General features: G+C 43.2%; 1 protein-coding gene across 1 annotated transcript in view; it reads left to right on the top strand.

Moving 5' to 3' along the window:
- sdc3 (syndecan 3) overlaps nucleotides 1–17,376 on the top strand; it is a 48,688-nt gene that overhangs the window by 24,137 nt on the left and 7,175 nt on the right. The window contains exons 2-3 of the mRNA XM_008290483.1: nucleotides 12,740–12,833; nucleotides 16,469–17,331. Coding sequence (XP_008288705.1) covers nucleotides 12,740–12,833; nucleotides 16,469–17,331 — 957 coding nt within the window. The remainder of the gene's footprint in view (nucleotides 1–12,739; nucleotides 12,834–16,468; nucleotides 17,332–17,376) is intronic.

The raw sequence follows: 17,376 nt of genomic DNA, 5'->3' as shown, positions 1-17,376 counted from the left end.
CAGAAAAGACTCATCGTTTCTGGCTTAGAATCAGGTTGTAAACTTGGAACTGCTTGTGCCAAACATAAAAAAAACGGTGTATATCCACCACATACGTGTTTAAAGGTCTGCACTTTAGAAGGCATTTGAAAAAAATCTCTGTGAACTAAGATAGCATTTGCGTGTGGAAGAGATGGCCAAACTTAGAGGAAAATGTTTTTTTTTTGCAAAATATCCTTGTGGACAAGGCTTCCTGTTGCACGCTATGACATTTCGTATGGTTTCTGTCGAGGAGCACTTTTGATCTTCTGGGTTTTGCGTGCATTTTACGAAAAAAAACATGAATGGAAGTTATGAAACAAAAAGTACTGCAAAGGTTTTCGAGCCGGAGAAGTCGTGTCTGTTACAAAACGCAACAAAGCGCAACGATACCGTGACTCACATTAATCATTTGTCAAACTTTCACTAAATAAATTGTTTTTCCAATTTCTGTTGAATAAAACTCGAAGTCAGACTCTGACAAAACAGGTCAGAATGAGCTGAGTGCAATGAGTAAACAAAGGAGGAAAACAAAGAGGCTTTTCACACTCAAGGTTAGTATGACACGAGTTATTCATTGCACTTAGCTGATCGCCAAAACGGCATCCTTGAAGACTAAACAACCTCCGGAGCCTCGGTACATATCACAGTCCTGACCTTGCTCGGAAATGGAGCAAAATTGACAGAAAACGCATTTAAGTGTTACAGCGGTGAACTGAGACTCCTGGAAAGAGCACTGTTAGTTACAGTATAGATGTTAGATGAGCATTTCATTGTATGTGAAGCTTTCTGAAGCATTTGGTTTGGGGAATCTCCATCACAGGACAAGAACATAACAGATGAAAACATCAGGTTTGCACGGACTGTCGGGGAGACTGTAGTTAAAACGTGAAACAACATGATTCCCATCGTGTTTTCTTCATGGTTTGAGGTTTTGAATGAAGCTCATTTCATAATTTATGCTGCCCTCCTCTGCAATATTTCAATGCCGTGTTCATGTCATGTGGGAGGAAGGTAATGACAGGGATCTTCGTGTTTACAACTTGTGAGAATTCACATCAAGACAGCAGCTTGCCAATGTTCTTGTTGTGCTTCTGCTTCTCGCTCATTACTGGGAACTCCAACTGCCTCAATCAATAAATACAAACAAAAATACTAGAAGGACGCAAACTTTGGCAGCCGATGCTTACTTAGTATGAAAGGATTGATATGGACTTGTAGCAGTTAAATATCCGCAGTTCATTACCTTCAGCAGCGACTTGGACTCATGTGAGACGTCCACGTTTCCCTGCTTCTGCTGACCTTCTGTACTTTTTAGCACCGAGTCAGAAATATGGGGAAAATTTAACTTTACAGTCATGATTAGGACTTGTGTGTTGACATAAAGGCTGTTTAAAGTGGAAACTGGCAAAACAGTGACGCTGATATGAGATGAATGCAGTGTTGTTGCAGAATTGGTGCCATCAGTCACTGCTAATAGTACAAACTGTAAAAAAAAATGTTAGTCATTATACATATATTCTCTGTTTTGTCAAATTACAGATAATAACTTGTGAAAAATAATAATAATTTAACTGTAATTTTACACTTTCTTGCTGTATTTAAATGAGCACATTTGAGATATTTGAAGTTATTGGAAATAAAAAAATATATTTTAAGGATTTTGAGACATATTATTAAATGTATTTAAAAAGTTTAGTAAAATGATTTTTAACTTTTTTATTTTTTTTACAATTTACTTTTATTTTGCAGATATTTCCTGCTTTGACCAATTACATATAGTAGCTGGTAAAATAACAGAAAAAAGTAATATATTACATGTCAACTGTCAAAACTCATCAGTAGTATTTTAATTTGTACAAATACTATTTTTCACAGTGTGCGGCCATAAGATTCTACAGTTTTATAGTATTTAACATGATTAAAAATATCATTTGTTTTAATTATTATCTTTACTTTGTCTCACATTGGTGAAGTTTTTTGTTGTTGTTGTTTTTTACACAGTCACTGAACAGCCACCATTTTTTAGACATATTCTTTCTGCCACATTTTCAGTTATTTTATGGGATTTTTATTCTTTTATTTATTTTTTGGACAGTTCAGTGCAGCACCGTGGAGAGGAGGATAAAAAAAAAATACACATAAATTTGAATTCCTGTTTGCAGATTTTCTGGAAATTAGGTTCTTACACGTTTCATTTTCAGATGAAAACCCGTCTGGTGTGGCTCTGCTGCAAGAAAAGACTAAGACAGCCTTTCTTCACCTCAAGCATGATTAATTTAGTTTCTCCGGTGCAGAAGGGGTTTCTTCCGTGTTTAAAATTAACCTGCAGGACACCACTGAAAAACAGAAAACAACTGCGAGGGAGGTGAGAAAGGGGTCACTTTTGTGTGTCTGTGCCCAGGGGCCTGTTGTGTGACCATGAATAAAGGAGCATATTTTCAGGGTTTTAAATCACCTGGGTAGACTGAGACACGATTTCGTTGACCCCCTCGGCTGTATCGTGCAGGTGTTAGCTGTTTTCAGGTTCACAGGAGTACACCTGACGTCACCGCTACAAGATACTGTCTCGACACCCGACCGCCTGCGTGTGTGTTATAAGGTGTCGGCGAGCGTGCGAGCAGCGTGACTGTGCAGAGGCTTTCTGTGCTAATCTCTGCTGAAGGTGGCAGGTGTCTTAACCAGGCCATCACCTGGTAACCTACTCATACGCACTCGCACGCTGCCTGCCCTCTATCTCTCTAACATCTTCTCGTCTGACTCTAAGTGTGTTAGCGTCCACGTTGGCTGCCTGCCCAGCTGGTGGAGGAGCAGGAGGAGGAGGAGGAGGAAGAGCAGGGTGGAGAGTGAGGCGAGGCAGAAAAGCAGGAGATGGAGGGGCGAGATTAGAGGTCAACGCTGACAGGGTCGGGGATCCACTCCGGAAAAGCAACGATGGGCGTGGAACAATACAAACAGTAAACAGGCCGCAGATTTTCCTGTAAGTGTGCGAGTGGTTGGAGGGCACGAGCCAAGCAGTTTGACCCCATTCCAGGTAGAGATACGGTCTTCCTCTGTCAGCAAACGGCATGAATCGAGCTCTCCGACTCTTATCGGCGCGGGTCAGACCGCTGTGGAGAGCAGGAGACTCGGAGACGGCCGTGAATCAGCAGCTGCTTTACGAAGCGTGGGCTCTCCACCTACGGCGAATTAAACTGCAGGGAGGTTTGAAACGCGGCCCATAACAATCTCTTTGCTTCGTTTTAGGGTTGATCTGGGTCTCAAATTTCTGCAAGATGATTATTTTATTTTTTAAAGCCAGACCTGTCGCGTTGTGTGCAAGCGCCCGGTTGACAAGTTTGACATCCTGCACTTGAGTTAAGTCAGGACACCCACACGGAGGTTTAAAACATTCATTGCAAGAATAATGCCCATTTAGTTGTGCGACGTGGCCCTGCTCGCGTAGACAAATGTGCTCGACGCAGACTGTCTGGACCTGAAATACACGTTATTATCGAACGCTACGGGACAAATAGTTCACGTATGATTAAATGCAGAAATATGAAGAGGCGGCTCGGGAGGCTGAAATTGCTGGAGGTTGTGAGGACACGGAGCCAAATGTTTGTTTGTTAGAGATATGTCATCAGCGTAAATGATTGGATGTTTCACCGAGCATATGATTACCTGAAGAACCACAAGGCGCCATGAATCAAGACTGTCTTGTCTGTGTAAACAGGAGGGGCTGCGACGTACGTAATGGGTCAGGAACACTGAACAAACAGAACCTGGAGGCAATTTGTATCCTTTCATTCAGTTTTTTTTCTTTACAAGTTAGGTTCTTTCCTTGTTGAGTTACGCATAATTTGACCTTTACTGGTCTCCAGTACTGTCAACATCAGATTTTCACCACACAATAACTGTGACTAAAAGAATTTCACATAATAGATTTTTGGGGGAAAATTTGAGGAAAAAAAGCTTGAAGTCCATTCATCTTTAAACACCTCCCTCCTGTAAAAGGCTTTATTTTTTTCTTGTTAACCTGTTCATATGATGTTTTTATATCCTAGAAGAAGCAAGATTCAGACTTCTGTGGTTTCATATGTAACAAACAACCGATCCTGTCCACTTGCAGGGTGGAGCTTTCTGTATCGTCGTACTTCTTTAGAATCTGTTTCCTCTTTAAAAATGTCTGGCTGAATTGCTCCAATATTACAAATTTCTTTTGCGTAACATAGAGTAGTTTTGAGCAGACTCGTAGGTGAGCTGGTGTGCTCGAGTTACAGTGACTGGGGAGAGTTACACTTCAGCCATTTTAGCACAAGAAGGGATTATTGTCATGGAAAACAACTTCTAAATATGCAGCTTTGATACACAGAGAAGAGTTTTTAAGGTGACTTTAGATGTTTTTATCTCTCTGTTGGCAAACAAACTACACTCACATCTGCATATTATATGATGTTGAAGTCATGGAGTATCAACCACATAGCTACTGTGCTGGATCACTTACAGTAATCTCATGTCTGTGTCATTAATGTGATATCGGTTTTTCTTTTTTGTAAAGATCACAGTTATCTTCATCACTAGCATGTGGAGACATCGCTGCTAACAAGCGTCAGACTCACAGGACAACAGAAGTTTAAGCATCTTTTGCTAAATAAGTAGTAATGTGACATGAATTAATATTAATATGTAGACAGGGTGTAGTTACAGGACGTTTTAAATCAGACTGAACGCTTTCTTACAAAACTGAAAGCAACACAAAATCATGCAAAGCAGCATTTTTCCGCTACAACTGGGATGTATTAGTCAGGTCCTGGTGGGATCACAGAGTAGAGCTGTTTGGAAATGTGTAAAACATCCGGAGGCAACTCTTTGCATTGGTACAACTGTGCAGTTTCAGACTGAAACAGACATCCGTTTGAGGAGGCGGGCGATTCTGTGAAATCTCTACATCATGCTTAAGATTCGAAATTCAGGTTGATCCCGAATTAACAGCGTGGTGCGAAAAGTGGACATGACATCAGTGTCTTTCATTGTATTCCTGTCCCCCTGTTTTCCCTCCACGCTGTGGCTGCAGTAGATGGAGGGACAGATAGTCTGTGGGACTCACAGATGGTGCCAGAAAGCAGAGGGAGTATTCAAATTATTCTTCACAGTTTGAGAGCTCCGAGAAGCTGCAGCAGTCGAGAACATTCGCTCCGATAAAAATCTCGCATATTAAAAAGCACAATTAACGATTATTTCTCCAAAGCAGAGGAGCAGCATTGCGTGTATTGTATCAGAAGCTTAAAATGCTTGTGTGTGTGTGTGTGTGTGTGTGTGCCAGTCATTGTGCAGCAGCAGCAGCAGCAGCAGCAGCAGCAGCCTCTCGGGTTACTGAGGAATGCATTTGAAGTCAATCACAATGAAGCTCTCTATCTGCACAGTTAGCCTAAAGGGGGATCTCCAAACCGAGCTGAACTGGACCAGCCAGAAAAACAACCCTTAAAAAAATCATCTTTGGGTCACACTTAATCTTCATGTTGACTGTTTGTGTGTCCGTATGAATCAGTGCACCTATAAAGCCACTGGAGCTCTGTCTCCTATTGTTATCTGACTTCCTGCATCTTGACATTAGCCGAGCGGAGAACACTCATTGTTCCAACAGACAAAACACACAAAGACACACACACACACACCTCGACCCGTCTCTGGTGTTAGTCACAGAACCTCCATACCTGCTTCCTCTCATTATCAAGTTGCTCCTTTTATATCACTTATAATCTCATTTTTTCCCCCCCTCCCAATTCCAAATCCAAATTAAAAAAGTGGAACATATGGAATATTAATATCTGTGAAACCGCAGCGTTGTCAGCTCAGGTTTAAAATCCAGGCTCTGTCGCTGTAAAAGGAGCTGACACACACACACACACACACGCGTGGAGAAGCTATAGGATCAAATTTATAGTGGAAAGCCTGATGCCAGCTTCAGATCAAGTTTCTACCTGAGTCACCGCAAATGTCGCAACACCTATCAGAGGACATGCCTGTGTTTGCTTTGTGAAAACATCACATTACCTCCTCACCAAAACCTAATTCTCTTTCCTGCTCTTTCTCTCCCTCAATTTTATGTTTTTCCCCTTCTCGCTCTCTTTTTTACCGAAGTATACATAATTATATATTCCAAGCTCCCAGATCGTTTTAAAATGACTCCAACTGGCACCGCACGTCTTACAATGGCAGTGCTTCAGACATTGCCAAAAACCAGGATTGCATTCACATCGGCGGATCCCTCTGAATGTGGCTGTCATCTTACAGTTTCCTTTTATAACGAATGGGAACAAAATGCAGCGGTGGAAGGAAATTGAGGGCAACATACAGATGATTTTGGCCCCGGGTTATGCGTGCGGTGGAGGAGAGCTCGTTGCGTCTCGTTGTGGTTAGTTAGCTATGTGGCGCAGACTGAAAGTACAGCTGTTTATAGCTCCCGAAACAGAGGCAAAATGCAGAGCTGGCTCTATTCAACTCCTCAGAAAAAGAAAAAGTAAAAAAAAAAAAATCACGTAAAAAAAACAACAAAAAAAAAAAACCACACGCTCGCACCCACACCGATGGGTCTGAGGGGCATTTGTGTCTGCATGTACACCGCAAACAAAACCTGTGATTATACCCATTCAGACACACACACACACACACACACACGCTGTAATTACATACAGTGACGCACAACTGCCCACCATACCGTGGATTCACACGTATAATATTGACTCATAAATTAAACATGTCGAGGCACAGCGGGTGATTATATACTACTGTTGGGACAAACATAGATGATGCACATTTAAACACACACACACAGACCAACTTCGATGTGCAGATACAAGTGAGTCCTGCAGGTTGTTGTTGCGAGTGTGTGTTGGGAGACTTGTAAATGGGACCCCTGGGGTGGGCTCTGGTGCCGCCTTGGGGGTGGGGTGTGTTTATTTAAGCATGCATGTGTGTGTTTTTTGGGAGTCACGCTGAATTTAAGGGGTGGGGTTGGGGGGGCCCTAGCCTAGAGATAAGAAATGGGAGTTTAAGATGAAAGGAAAATGGGGCGAGGACAGGGAGACACTGGCACAGAGTTTGTGGAACCAGAGGGGAGGCGAAGGGAGGAACAGATAGAGAGGAGGGGAGCTGGAGGAGCAGACTGTTTTGATGTTGTTTTTTGGGGTTGTTTATTTGACGTTACGTAACACCTTTTGCTTCTGTAGCTCGAGCTCTTACATGTGTGTGTGTGTGTGTGTTCGGCGCTGATGGACTTTATGTGTGTGTCTGGTAGCTTCTCACTGGGAGACGGGAATTTCTGTGGAAGGCAAAGGTTGCCCCTAGCAACGGCCTTCATTGTAAAACTGTTCCTTGGAATACAGCGAGCACACACACACACACATACACACACACATGCTGGAACACACACAGACCCTCACCATGCTCGCACTGACACGTCTTTTCAGTATTTTTCGGCACTTTCGGGGTTTTGACATCAGCAGGCCTTCGCGTACACTTTTCTCTCTCGGAGCGTGAAGAGCACACGCACACACACGCACGCACGCACGCACGCACACACACACACACACACACACGCAGTCATAAGGCTTGTGCTTCGTGAGGCCCAGTATCCTCGGTGCAATCGGGCTCCAAACAACTTCAAGTCAATTTCATTTTCAGGAGGTACATATAGCGTTTCAGCTCCACCTCATGCTGTGATGTGATGGACTGAGATGCTCGGGTTTCTAGATTCCATTATGCTTTTATTGGCTTTTAAAGGCATCAGGTTTCTGCTGTCTGGAGCCGGGGAGGAGCTTGTGTGTGTGAGTGAGTGTGTTTGTGTGAATGTGTGTGTGTGTGTATGCACAATTAGCATCACACAGGCTAGCAAAAGCAGCTCTGCAGGGCCTCGGGATGGGCTTAAGATTGCTGAGGAGATAAGTTTGCTTTGGTCAGATTTTCAACAGCGAACTGACTGTTTTCCAATACCTGGAGCAAAACCATGACCCTTTATTTTTTTGTTTTGGCAATGAAACCCTGTGCTGCTTATCATGCGCTGAGCTAGATCGGTGCTCCAAATAGACAAAATGCAGTAGTGGGAAAAGTATTCAGATGCTTTATGTAAGGAAAAGTAGCACTTTCACACAGTTTACTCCATTATAAGTAAAAGTCCTTCATTCAAAAGTCACAATAAAAGTATAATATGCAGCAAAATGTAATTAAAGCTTCTTTAATATTTGTTTTAATTTGACAACTGACTGCTCAAAAAAGCATTTTAGCAACTTTCAGCTCACTGTTTTGCCTCGTCAGCCTGCGGATTTCATTCTCTCAGCGCTCTCATTAGCTTCATTTTAAAATGCGTTTTTCACCTGCTCAGATGATAACCGCCCCAACATCAAAGACGCACAAGTTCGTTAGTGATTTACTGCGGAACATAGTGCAGCATGTAGCTGTTGAAATGCCAGATAACGGCATTACGAGTCGATAGAGATCAAAAACAACGCCACAAGGAGAGTCTGTGTTGGCCAGAAAGTCCTAATGCTGATGTTGCTTGACGTGTAAATAAGCAAATGTTTGCTGGCAAGTTGAGTGTGTCGACTTCATAAGGGGATAAAATGTCAGCGTTGTGTCGACTGCTTGTACGGTTGCTCCCATGTGGCAAAAAATCAAAGCACTCTTTACACAGAAGAGCTCCCTCTTGTACATACATACTACAATATATGTTGGTGGAAAGGAATCATTTTAAAGCTGAGGAGAAGAACACCTAAAATACAGCCCTGCTCCTTCACTTCTCCCATTTCTGTCCAGATGATCTCGGGTATATGCACATGCTTCATACGCAACATAAGTTTGATTTGTCTCTCATGGATCATTTCACATATATATGAAACTGAATCAGCTGTAGTCATGAAAGTTTGGCTATAGTTCGTAACTATTACCAACATTCAGCAAAGCCACTCATCACCCAGTTACATGATAATTCTACTTGCATAAAAGATTGCTGATATTACGGGTAGATGAATTTAACAGATTACCTGTCCAGGAAAAATAACAGAAATCTCAGGATGTAGTAGTTAGTGGATGAAGCTTCTGTGAATAAGCTTCATCGGTATTGATTTAATGTCAAACTCTCTTTTAGGCTCCCTTCTTGTCAAGTCCAACTGAATTTTATCAGTTGCTTTACAGTGTGCGCAGTTGTTGCCATTGCTCTCCCCGCTGTCTCTGCAAATACCTGATTGTGATCCTCCTTGCCACAGGTTAGATTTTTAAAGCCTGGATATGGAGCCAAGAGGCTTGAAATACAATACGATGAAAATTTCTACAGAAGCTTTGTCCCATTAAACAATCAAAAAACATTGCCTACTCTAGCTTTAACTACTGAAGTCAATGTTTTATAAATAAATATTCATAAATACTTTCTGTATGCAACATCTTTATATGCAAAGTAAACCAGAAACTATTCCCATCAAAGGAAAAGGTAACATGAAATGTAGGTAAGCTGAAGTACTTCAAAACCATACAGTATTTGGGTAAATGTTAGTGTTCAGCCAATACGGGTTTCACAGTTACCGACGCCAGTGGCGATGCTGAGAGACCATATAGAATGTCAGCATTGTGTTCCTGTCGCTTGTTTCTTTTTGCATCTGATAAAATACAGCGCTATATTAATGATGCCAAGCGAGACACTAAATTGCCAAACTTAAATAAACATCTGCGCCTTCTCTGTTTGCTTAAGTGGTTCTGCGCTTTGTCTGCAGGGCATCCATTTGTTGTAAAAATGCATCAGTTGACTAAATATCTAAAGATAATCAAATTAATAACTTTGGTTAAATAAAAGCAACAACAACAACAACAGCACTTATCAGCAGATAGCAGCCTCTTCTACTGACATCTGACATTGTGGTATTCAGTTAGAGTCAGAGCCCTGCAGCCGATCCGGACCTGATCGCTGTCCCCCTGGTAATCGGCTGGTGCCAACTTTCTCAAAACGGCATTTAATCTGCCTGATTAATCAGCCTAATCACGAATAAATGTGCTTAAATGCATTCCATCATTGACAAAATAGCGGAAGATCAATCATTTTAGCGTATTGATATAAATCAATAAGCACCATGCAGTTTTTTTTTGTGTTTGTAAAATGACTGCGTATCTCTGCAGCTCTCGCCATAATGAATTACAGTGCAGGAGCAGCACTCTTTGAAACCTATCTTCAACTAAATTGTAACGTCTACTGTAGTTTGAAATTTATCTTTGCTCTGCAGTATGTGTGGTATCTCCTAAGTGCATGCATTTGATAGCTGTATTAGTTGACCCTGTATGATGGGAAAAGCCTCTGAGTGCTAAAGTGTGTGTTTAAACATCGCAGTGATGTGGGATTGAGGTCAAGAGAAAGAGAGGGAGATGAATGAAGAGGGAGGAGGGATCAGCCTCACAGTGACCGAAGGCTCAGGTCATTCACTTCACAGGTTCAACCCCTGAACGATCCATGACTAATCTCTCCTGCCTGACCCTGACAGAGGTCGGCAAGCTTGCGCTTTTTCTACTCCAAGGCCTACGTGAAATAGGTGGATTAAAGTGGAGTGATGAGGAGGGTGGATGCTGTGAAACGATCCATGAGAGACAGTTACAGACGTATTACAGACAGAGAGCCTTCAGGGCGCTGCTGGAAAGCTGTAATGTAGCAGTTAGACAGAAGAGATGGTGATATTCTGCAGCTCAAAGCCACACGGGGAGTTTAAAATAGTGATAAGTGATTTGCAGACAATTCTCATCATCAGTTATTCACTCAAGGCCTTTATCAAACAGAACATTTGCTCATTATGGGTTCTCAAATGTGAGGATTCTGAGCTTTTTTTCTCTTTTACATCTCTGTAGACTGAACACATCTTTGGGTTTTGTGCTGCTGGTCGGACAGAACAAGCGATCTGAAGATGTCACCTTGTGCTCCGTGAAACTGTGGCAGCCATTTTTACCATGCTATGTGGATCCATGGAGGAGATTTCAGTCGCCCACCACTTTGGTTCAGACTGAAATAGCTCAATAACGTCTGAATGGTTTGCCATGTCATTTTGTGTAGATATGCATGACCCTGTCAGGAGAAACTGTAAAAACTCTGGTGGTCACAGACACAAAAACAGATGTAGACTTCTGGGGTTTAGCACATAGCAAACCTAAAGACCAATTTACGGTTTCCACATCTCCGTGCACTGACCAATTCAGGCTTTGAATGCAGACGGCGGATGCACACATGGTTCTATTCATACTGAAATAGGTACACATCGGTCTGCCGCAGAAAGGGCCATTGGACCTCATATCAAACACAGAACATGTTTCTGAAAGGCTGCCTGAGACTTTGCACTTTTACAGGATATAGCAGCTCCTTACATTCTGGGCTGTAGCACCGTGTCAACTTGATTATTCCTGTAGTTTGCAGGGCACAGTGGACGGTCACAGCACAGGATTTCTGGAGAATTTCTAACTTCCCACTGAGTTTGGGCACCGCTGAAAGCATGTACACATCAAAGCTCTACTTCCATTACAACTCTTTTAATGCTGACCTATAAAGATGTGGGGGTAGGAGTATCTGCTCACACAATCTCTTCTCCAAACAAGCATTCGCTCTGAGCTCCGTTTGTTTTCCTGGAACATGGGCAGCCGGCATGGTTGCAGTTAGTACAGTCCATGCGGCCACAAATTTTGGGCTGCACATTGATGTGCGCAGAGGGTGCGGACACAGACGCACAAACATAAATTAACATTAAGTTGCCAATCCTGTCTACTTGCAGAACGGGACTTTTTGTGTCTTTCTTCTTCAGAATCGGTTTTTGTTTCAAACATATCTGAATGAATTTCTCCGACAATACTACCTGCCTTTGTGTTGCGTAGTTTTTACAGTAGGTGAGCCAGTGTGCTCGAGATCTGCACATTCTAGAGTTACATCCAAGTCAATTTAAATCGTCACAGGGATTATTTATTTATTTGAACACAGAGACGAGTTTTTAGGGGTTTAATCAATGACCAGAAAGGGACTTTTTTTGATCAAATACCTGCTAACTAAAGGCTCTGTGCAGCATCACAGATATGCTGTAAGACTCCTGCCTTGTTGAATTAGTTGGCTGATTAACTGATTGATTACCGTTTAGCAAAGAAACATGTCTACCATTCTCTTGCTCCAGTCTTTTGCCTCCGTTTAAAATCATTTAAAATTAAATGCAGTTAGATGCAAACAAGGAATTTGAGGACATTTTTTTTTGTCAATGTAAAATGGATATTTTCTAACATTTATAGACTGATCGATTAATTCATATTAAAAAAATATGATCCTATTAATCCAAAATGAAAATAAATGTTGAATTCAATGAGCCTCAGTTCAGAAGCTAATTGCTTTCCTTTGCTTTGCTGCTTTACAGTCTGCAGTCATCGCTTGCAGTTGACACATAGGCAGAGACTAAATGAAACCCCCTTCTCTCTTTAAAGGCTTTGATGTTCCTCTAACAAAATCCCAGCTTTAGATCAACTCATTAAATATGCTCCTCCATAGAGTCACAGACTGACAGATGTTACCCTGTCCGGCATAATGCAGGATCCTCTCAGACAGTTGTGTGCGTGTCTCTGTGTGCATGTAATCTGCCAAAGTGGTTTCTCTTTCAAATGAAATGACAAATAGCTCAGTCATTCATGATGAATAACTCTAATCTCTGTCATCTGTATGTCCCTCTCTGTGCGTCTCCTACAGGCACAGACGTGGTCGCCGTCTATGGACGACGAAGGCTCGACGAGAGACGAGTTTTATGACGATGAGGACCTTTACTCAGGCTCCGGCTCAGGCTGTAAGTATGTGTGTGTGTGCGCGTGTGTGTGTGTGTTTCATTGTGTGTGAGGTTACACACTCACGCCCTGGTTCTTTCAAACCCGACAGCTGCTGGATTTCAATCTGCTGACCCTATAGACCCCACCCCCCTCAGTGTCCTGGAGTTATGAGCGCTTTATTCACCAGACGGCGTGCACGGAGGCAACGCACACACAAATCACACCGTACAAACATGCCATTTGGCTTGACAGACAAGTTTGGTGCAGATTTATTGAAAGCATCTTAGACACACCCTTGCAAACAAGCACTAACCCGGGCTCGATTCCCCCAGATCTTATTTAGTCTAATCAGATTACAGTCCACACAGATTAGACGATCACACACCAGCAGTTGTGTGCACCTATTTGCAAGCGTATGTCTGTGTTTGTCAGAGCTGGCTGTCTGCTCGTGTAGGAATTACCTACTTAATGTAAATCACATTGGTGTAATTCGGGCTGATTTTCTGATCTGGCTGTTGAAGTTTGAGCGCAGCTCTCCTTATTAAGCATGACTCATTGAGGACTGCCCTCGGTTCAGGCACTGCGCTAGTGGCGAGCACGCTCAAAATAAATTACAATTCAGAGCAGGAGAGTGTAGCAGACGCACCCCCCGTGGTTGAAACAGCAGCCTGGCAAATTGCTTTATCTCAAACCGTGATACGGAGTCGTCTGATGCCAAAGAACGGACTCATTTTTAACAGACAGATGTGCATTTTATGTCACTGCCGCTTCAGAACAAGTCATTTTGTGGCGTCTGGTATGTTTAACAGAAGCTGCATTGTTGAAGTCCATATTTCAATATCCTTTCCAGCTCCTCTGTCAGCCTTCATGTCTTTGTGCCTGTAAATTCAATTTGTTTCTCTTTCAAGCCAAGGAGCTTCACTGCTATAACAGAATGAAAGGTGGAATAATACTATTATGAGATTTACAAAGAAAATGAATCACTCAGCCCTTCTCTTCTCTTCTCTTCTCTTCTCTTCTCTTCTCTTCTCTTCTCTTCTCTTCTCTTCTCTTCTCTTCTCTTCTCTTCTCTTCTCTTCTCTTCTCTTCAAAATGAAATGATTTCAGAGGCCATCTTCCTAAAGATCTCCGTCCACACCAAAGGAGCAAAACAAAAGGAAAATGATTAAACATCACAGACGGCAGACGGGTGGACAAACAGCCCGGCTGCTCTGCCTTTAGTTCTGCTTTAAACCTCTGCTCTGTCGTCTTTTGCTCTCCAGGTTTTAATACAGCTAAACTCACATTTCACTGTAGTTGTTCTCATTTACATATTGTTCACTTTCTGTTGTCAGACAGCTAAATGAGCAGAAAATAGAGATTTAATTGTGGCTCTGATTGCAGTGCTAAGTCGTCATTAAATTCACTACTTTATAAGTAATTTGGAAAAACAAACACAGCTATGCACTGTATGTGTCATTGGGTATACTGACATTTAAAATGTCTGATCCCAGAGAAAATTAGAGGCAACAGACACTTGTTTTCTTAAAGTAGAACGACACACAAATCTCAGTTTGGTTAATGGCCTGTTTATACGGTTTGCTGTGGTTCTGGAGGAGCTTTGTCAAGTGTTTTCTCAATCACTTGGTTTCTCATTTAGTATATAGCAAGTCTGAAAAGTTAAAAAAACAACCAAAACCATTCAATTAACATAATAGTTGCCGTTTAGCTGTATATCTGCTAGCTGACTAATTAATTATCAGCTAATGGTAGCAGCTGATTCTTCAGGGTTTATAGACCTTAAGTGTACACCAGAAAGCCTGTGTTACGAACTGGGGCTGTGGAGTTTGAATAGGTGAACATTTCAGGCAAGGAGCGTCTTATAAAAGGATGCGATCAAATTGCTTTATGGGAAGTGCAAGATTTAGTGTTACTGAAGCTTGACCCATACTGGAGAGTAAAAGTCAGGGTATCTAGTCCTCTATTGCGGTGGAACACCCTGCATGGCAGCTTTATGAGTGGTGGCTTTGTAGAACCAAGGTTAAAAACAGTCCTTTAAGTGGAAACCATTAACCTTCATATAATTACAAGCAATACTAAGTTGCTGCAGTTCTCCCTTTGATTTTACTGCTAAACACTTCCCAATCAGGTTTTTCTAAAAGCTCAGTTTTCCCCATCCAGACTAAACTATGAACATTTTGAAATTTATCCACTTAGGAACTCAATTTAGACCACCTCTGTTGAGGCTGTCTAGACTGTGTAGACTGAAGGCCTACATGAAGAAAAGAATAAGCCCTTAGAATGTATCCATCTTCTGCATAATGGAGGCCCAGTGGTCTCAGATCCACAAATATATGCACATAACATCCTCCAGTAAAATACAGACGGAAACCTTGTGTGTCCCCATCTCTCTCGGCCCTCACATGTCGTGCCTGATTCTCCACTGTACCCATAAAATACAGGCTAGAATTCCCTCAAGATAATCTTCTACCAACAATATTTTGCACTAAATTGACTGTCCAACATTGTGTTTTAGTGTGAAATTTATACATTTTACTAAAATCACAGAAGCTGTGTCTATGGCCTTTTTACACTGCTTTATTGTATGCTAAGAATCCCGCAATCAAATGACTGAGTAAGACTAGTCAGCTTAGGTGTTAGAATTCTCTAAGTGACTAAAATCTCCATTTACTGTTCACTAGAGAGTGGCCTACTGAATGTGTAGTGAATCAGCCACCCACAGTCTCAGTTTCTGTTTTCCGCTCTGGTCAAGGTTACCAGTGATTTACTGCTCGAAGCCGACACAGGTCTGCACTCCATTTTAATTCTCCTTGACCTCAGCTCAGCAGTAGACCACAATGTTTTGATCAGCTGTCTGAGGCTTTTTCTTGACATCATGATGCTCTGTATTGGATCATCTCATAGCTGTCAAACAGGTCTTCCTCTGTTATGATTGGAGATTCCTCCTCCTCCTTATGTACTCCTTTTTTTCTGAGGAGTCCCCCAAGGGTCTATTCTGGGTCCTCTCCTGTTCTCTATATACATGCAACCTCTGGGGCATATCATGTGTAGACATGACATTGATTTCCATTGCTAAGTAGATGCCACCCATTTGTATGTCTCGATAAAGCCTGGAGCCACTGATGTCTTTCATAGTACGTACTGCATTGTAGAAATGAAAAACTGGATGTATGAGATTTCCTGCAGCTGAACTACTCTGAATCTGAAGTGATCATAACTACCACCCTAACTATCCCCTTTTTAGTCTGGGTCCCTTGTCAATTAACGCTCATAAAAAGGCTCGCCACCTCTGCGTTATTTTTGAGTCTTTTGATGCTTAAGTGACCAAAGTGGTGCCGTCTTGCTCCACCCAACTCAGACAGTCGGATCAGGTCATTTCTCTGCAGACTTAGAAAAGGTCACCGTGCTTTCAGACTTGACTATTGTAATGCACTTTATTCTAGTGACAGCAAGTAAACAGCAAGTTTAATAACAATCAAACAAACACTGCAGTTAATTCAAAATGCTGCTGCCAAGCCTTTAACACAAGGGAGAGGACTATATCACCCCAATCTGGGCCTTTGCTGTGATGTGTTTGTGTTTTAATCTGTTGACTTTGCCACTGCTTGTTGTCGTATAATTAAGTCATTAATTCTAATTTCTCTCCTCTCTTCAGTTCCTGAGATCAGTTTGAGGCCGACATCGGTGGCCGTGTCCTTCACCACAGAGGAGCCCCTCCTCCTGTCCACCACCCAGGCCACAGGCCCGGCCCCCTCCGCCTCACCTGCGGCCGAGCCCAGCCCGAGCCCCGAGGACGCCACGGCCACCCCGCTGCCCACCGAGGCCGACGGGGAGAGCGGTGCATTCTGGGAGAGAGAGAGGGAGCTGGAGAAGGAGCGAGAACGAGAGCTGGAGAAGGAGAAGGAGCGAGAGAGGCAGATGGAGCTGGAGAGGGAGAGAGAGAAACAGCTGGAGAGGGAGAAAGAAAGAGAGAGGGAGAGGGAGCGGGTGAGGGAGATGGAGAGAGAGCGGGAGAGAGAGAGGGAGAGGGAGAGAGAGAGGGAGCGCGAGAGAGAGCGAGAGAAAGAGCGAGAGAGGCAGAGAGAGCGCGAGCTGGAAAGAGAGAGAGAGCTGGAGAGGATCCGGGCCGCCGCCGCCCAGACCACCGCCGCCCCGCGGTCGCCTGCTGCCGTTCCCGTGGTGACCACCAACCCGGCCACCAGCCCTTCAGAAAGTGCGGCGCCCTCCGCAGGTTCAGATGACCTGAGCACCACAGAAGAAGAAGAGGACGTCTACCTGTCACCTGAGCCCACCTCGTTTTACCCAGGCTTTGACATGGAAATCACCACAGAAGAAGAGACGTCCACCACAGCAGAGATCACCCCCGAGCCTACGACGGCCGCACCCACCACCACCACCACCACAGCCGCCGCTGTCAGGACCAAGTTCCCCTTCAGGGGCAGGTTTCCCATGACGACGGCCACTCAGGCGGCGCCGACAGAGAGGACGACCCGGCCACAGCAGCCGGCAACAACACAGGTGAGTGTCTCTCATTCATGGTGTTGATAGCGCTGATAGTGGCTG

This window comes from Stegastes partitus, unplaced genomic scaffold (assembly GCF_000690725.1).
Source record: "Stegastes partitus isolate 25-593 unplaced genomic scaffold, Stegastes_partitus-1.0.2 Scaffold676, whole genome shotgun sequence".
In the NCBI taxonomy this organism is placed as follows: Eukaryota; Metazoa; Chordata; class Actinopteri; family Pomacentridae; genus Stegastes; species Stegastes partitus.
The sequence above is the reverse complement of the archived record's forward strand: the minus strand, read 5'-3'. Positions and strand labels throughout refer to the sequence as shown.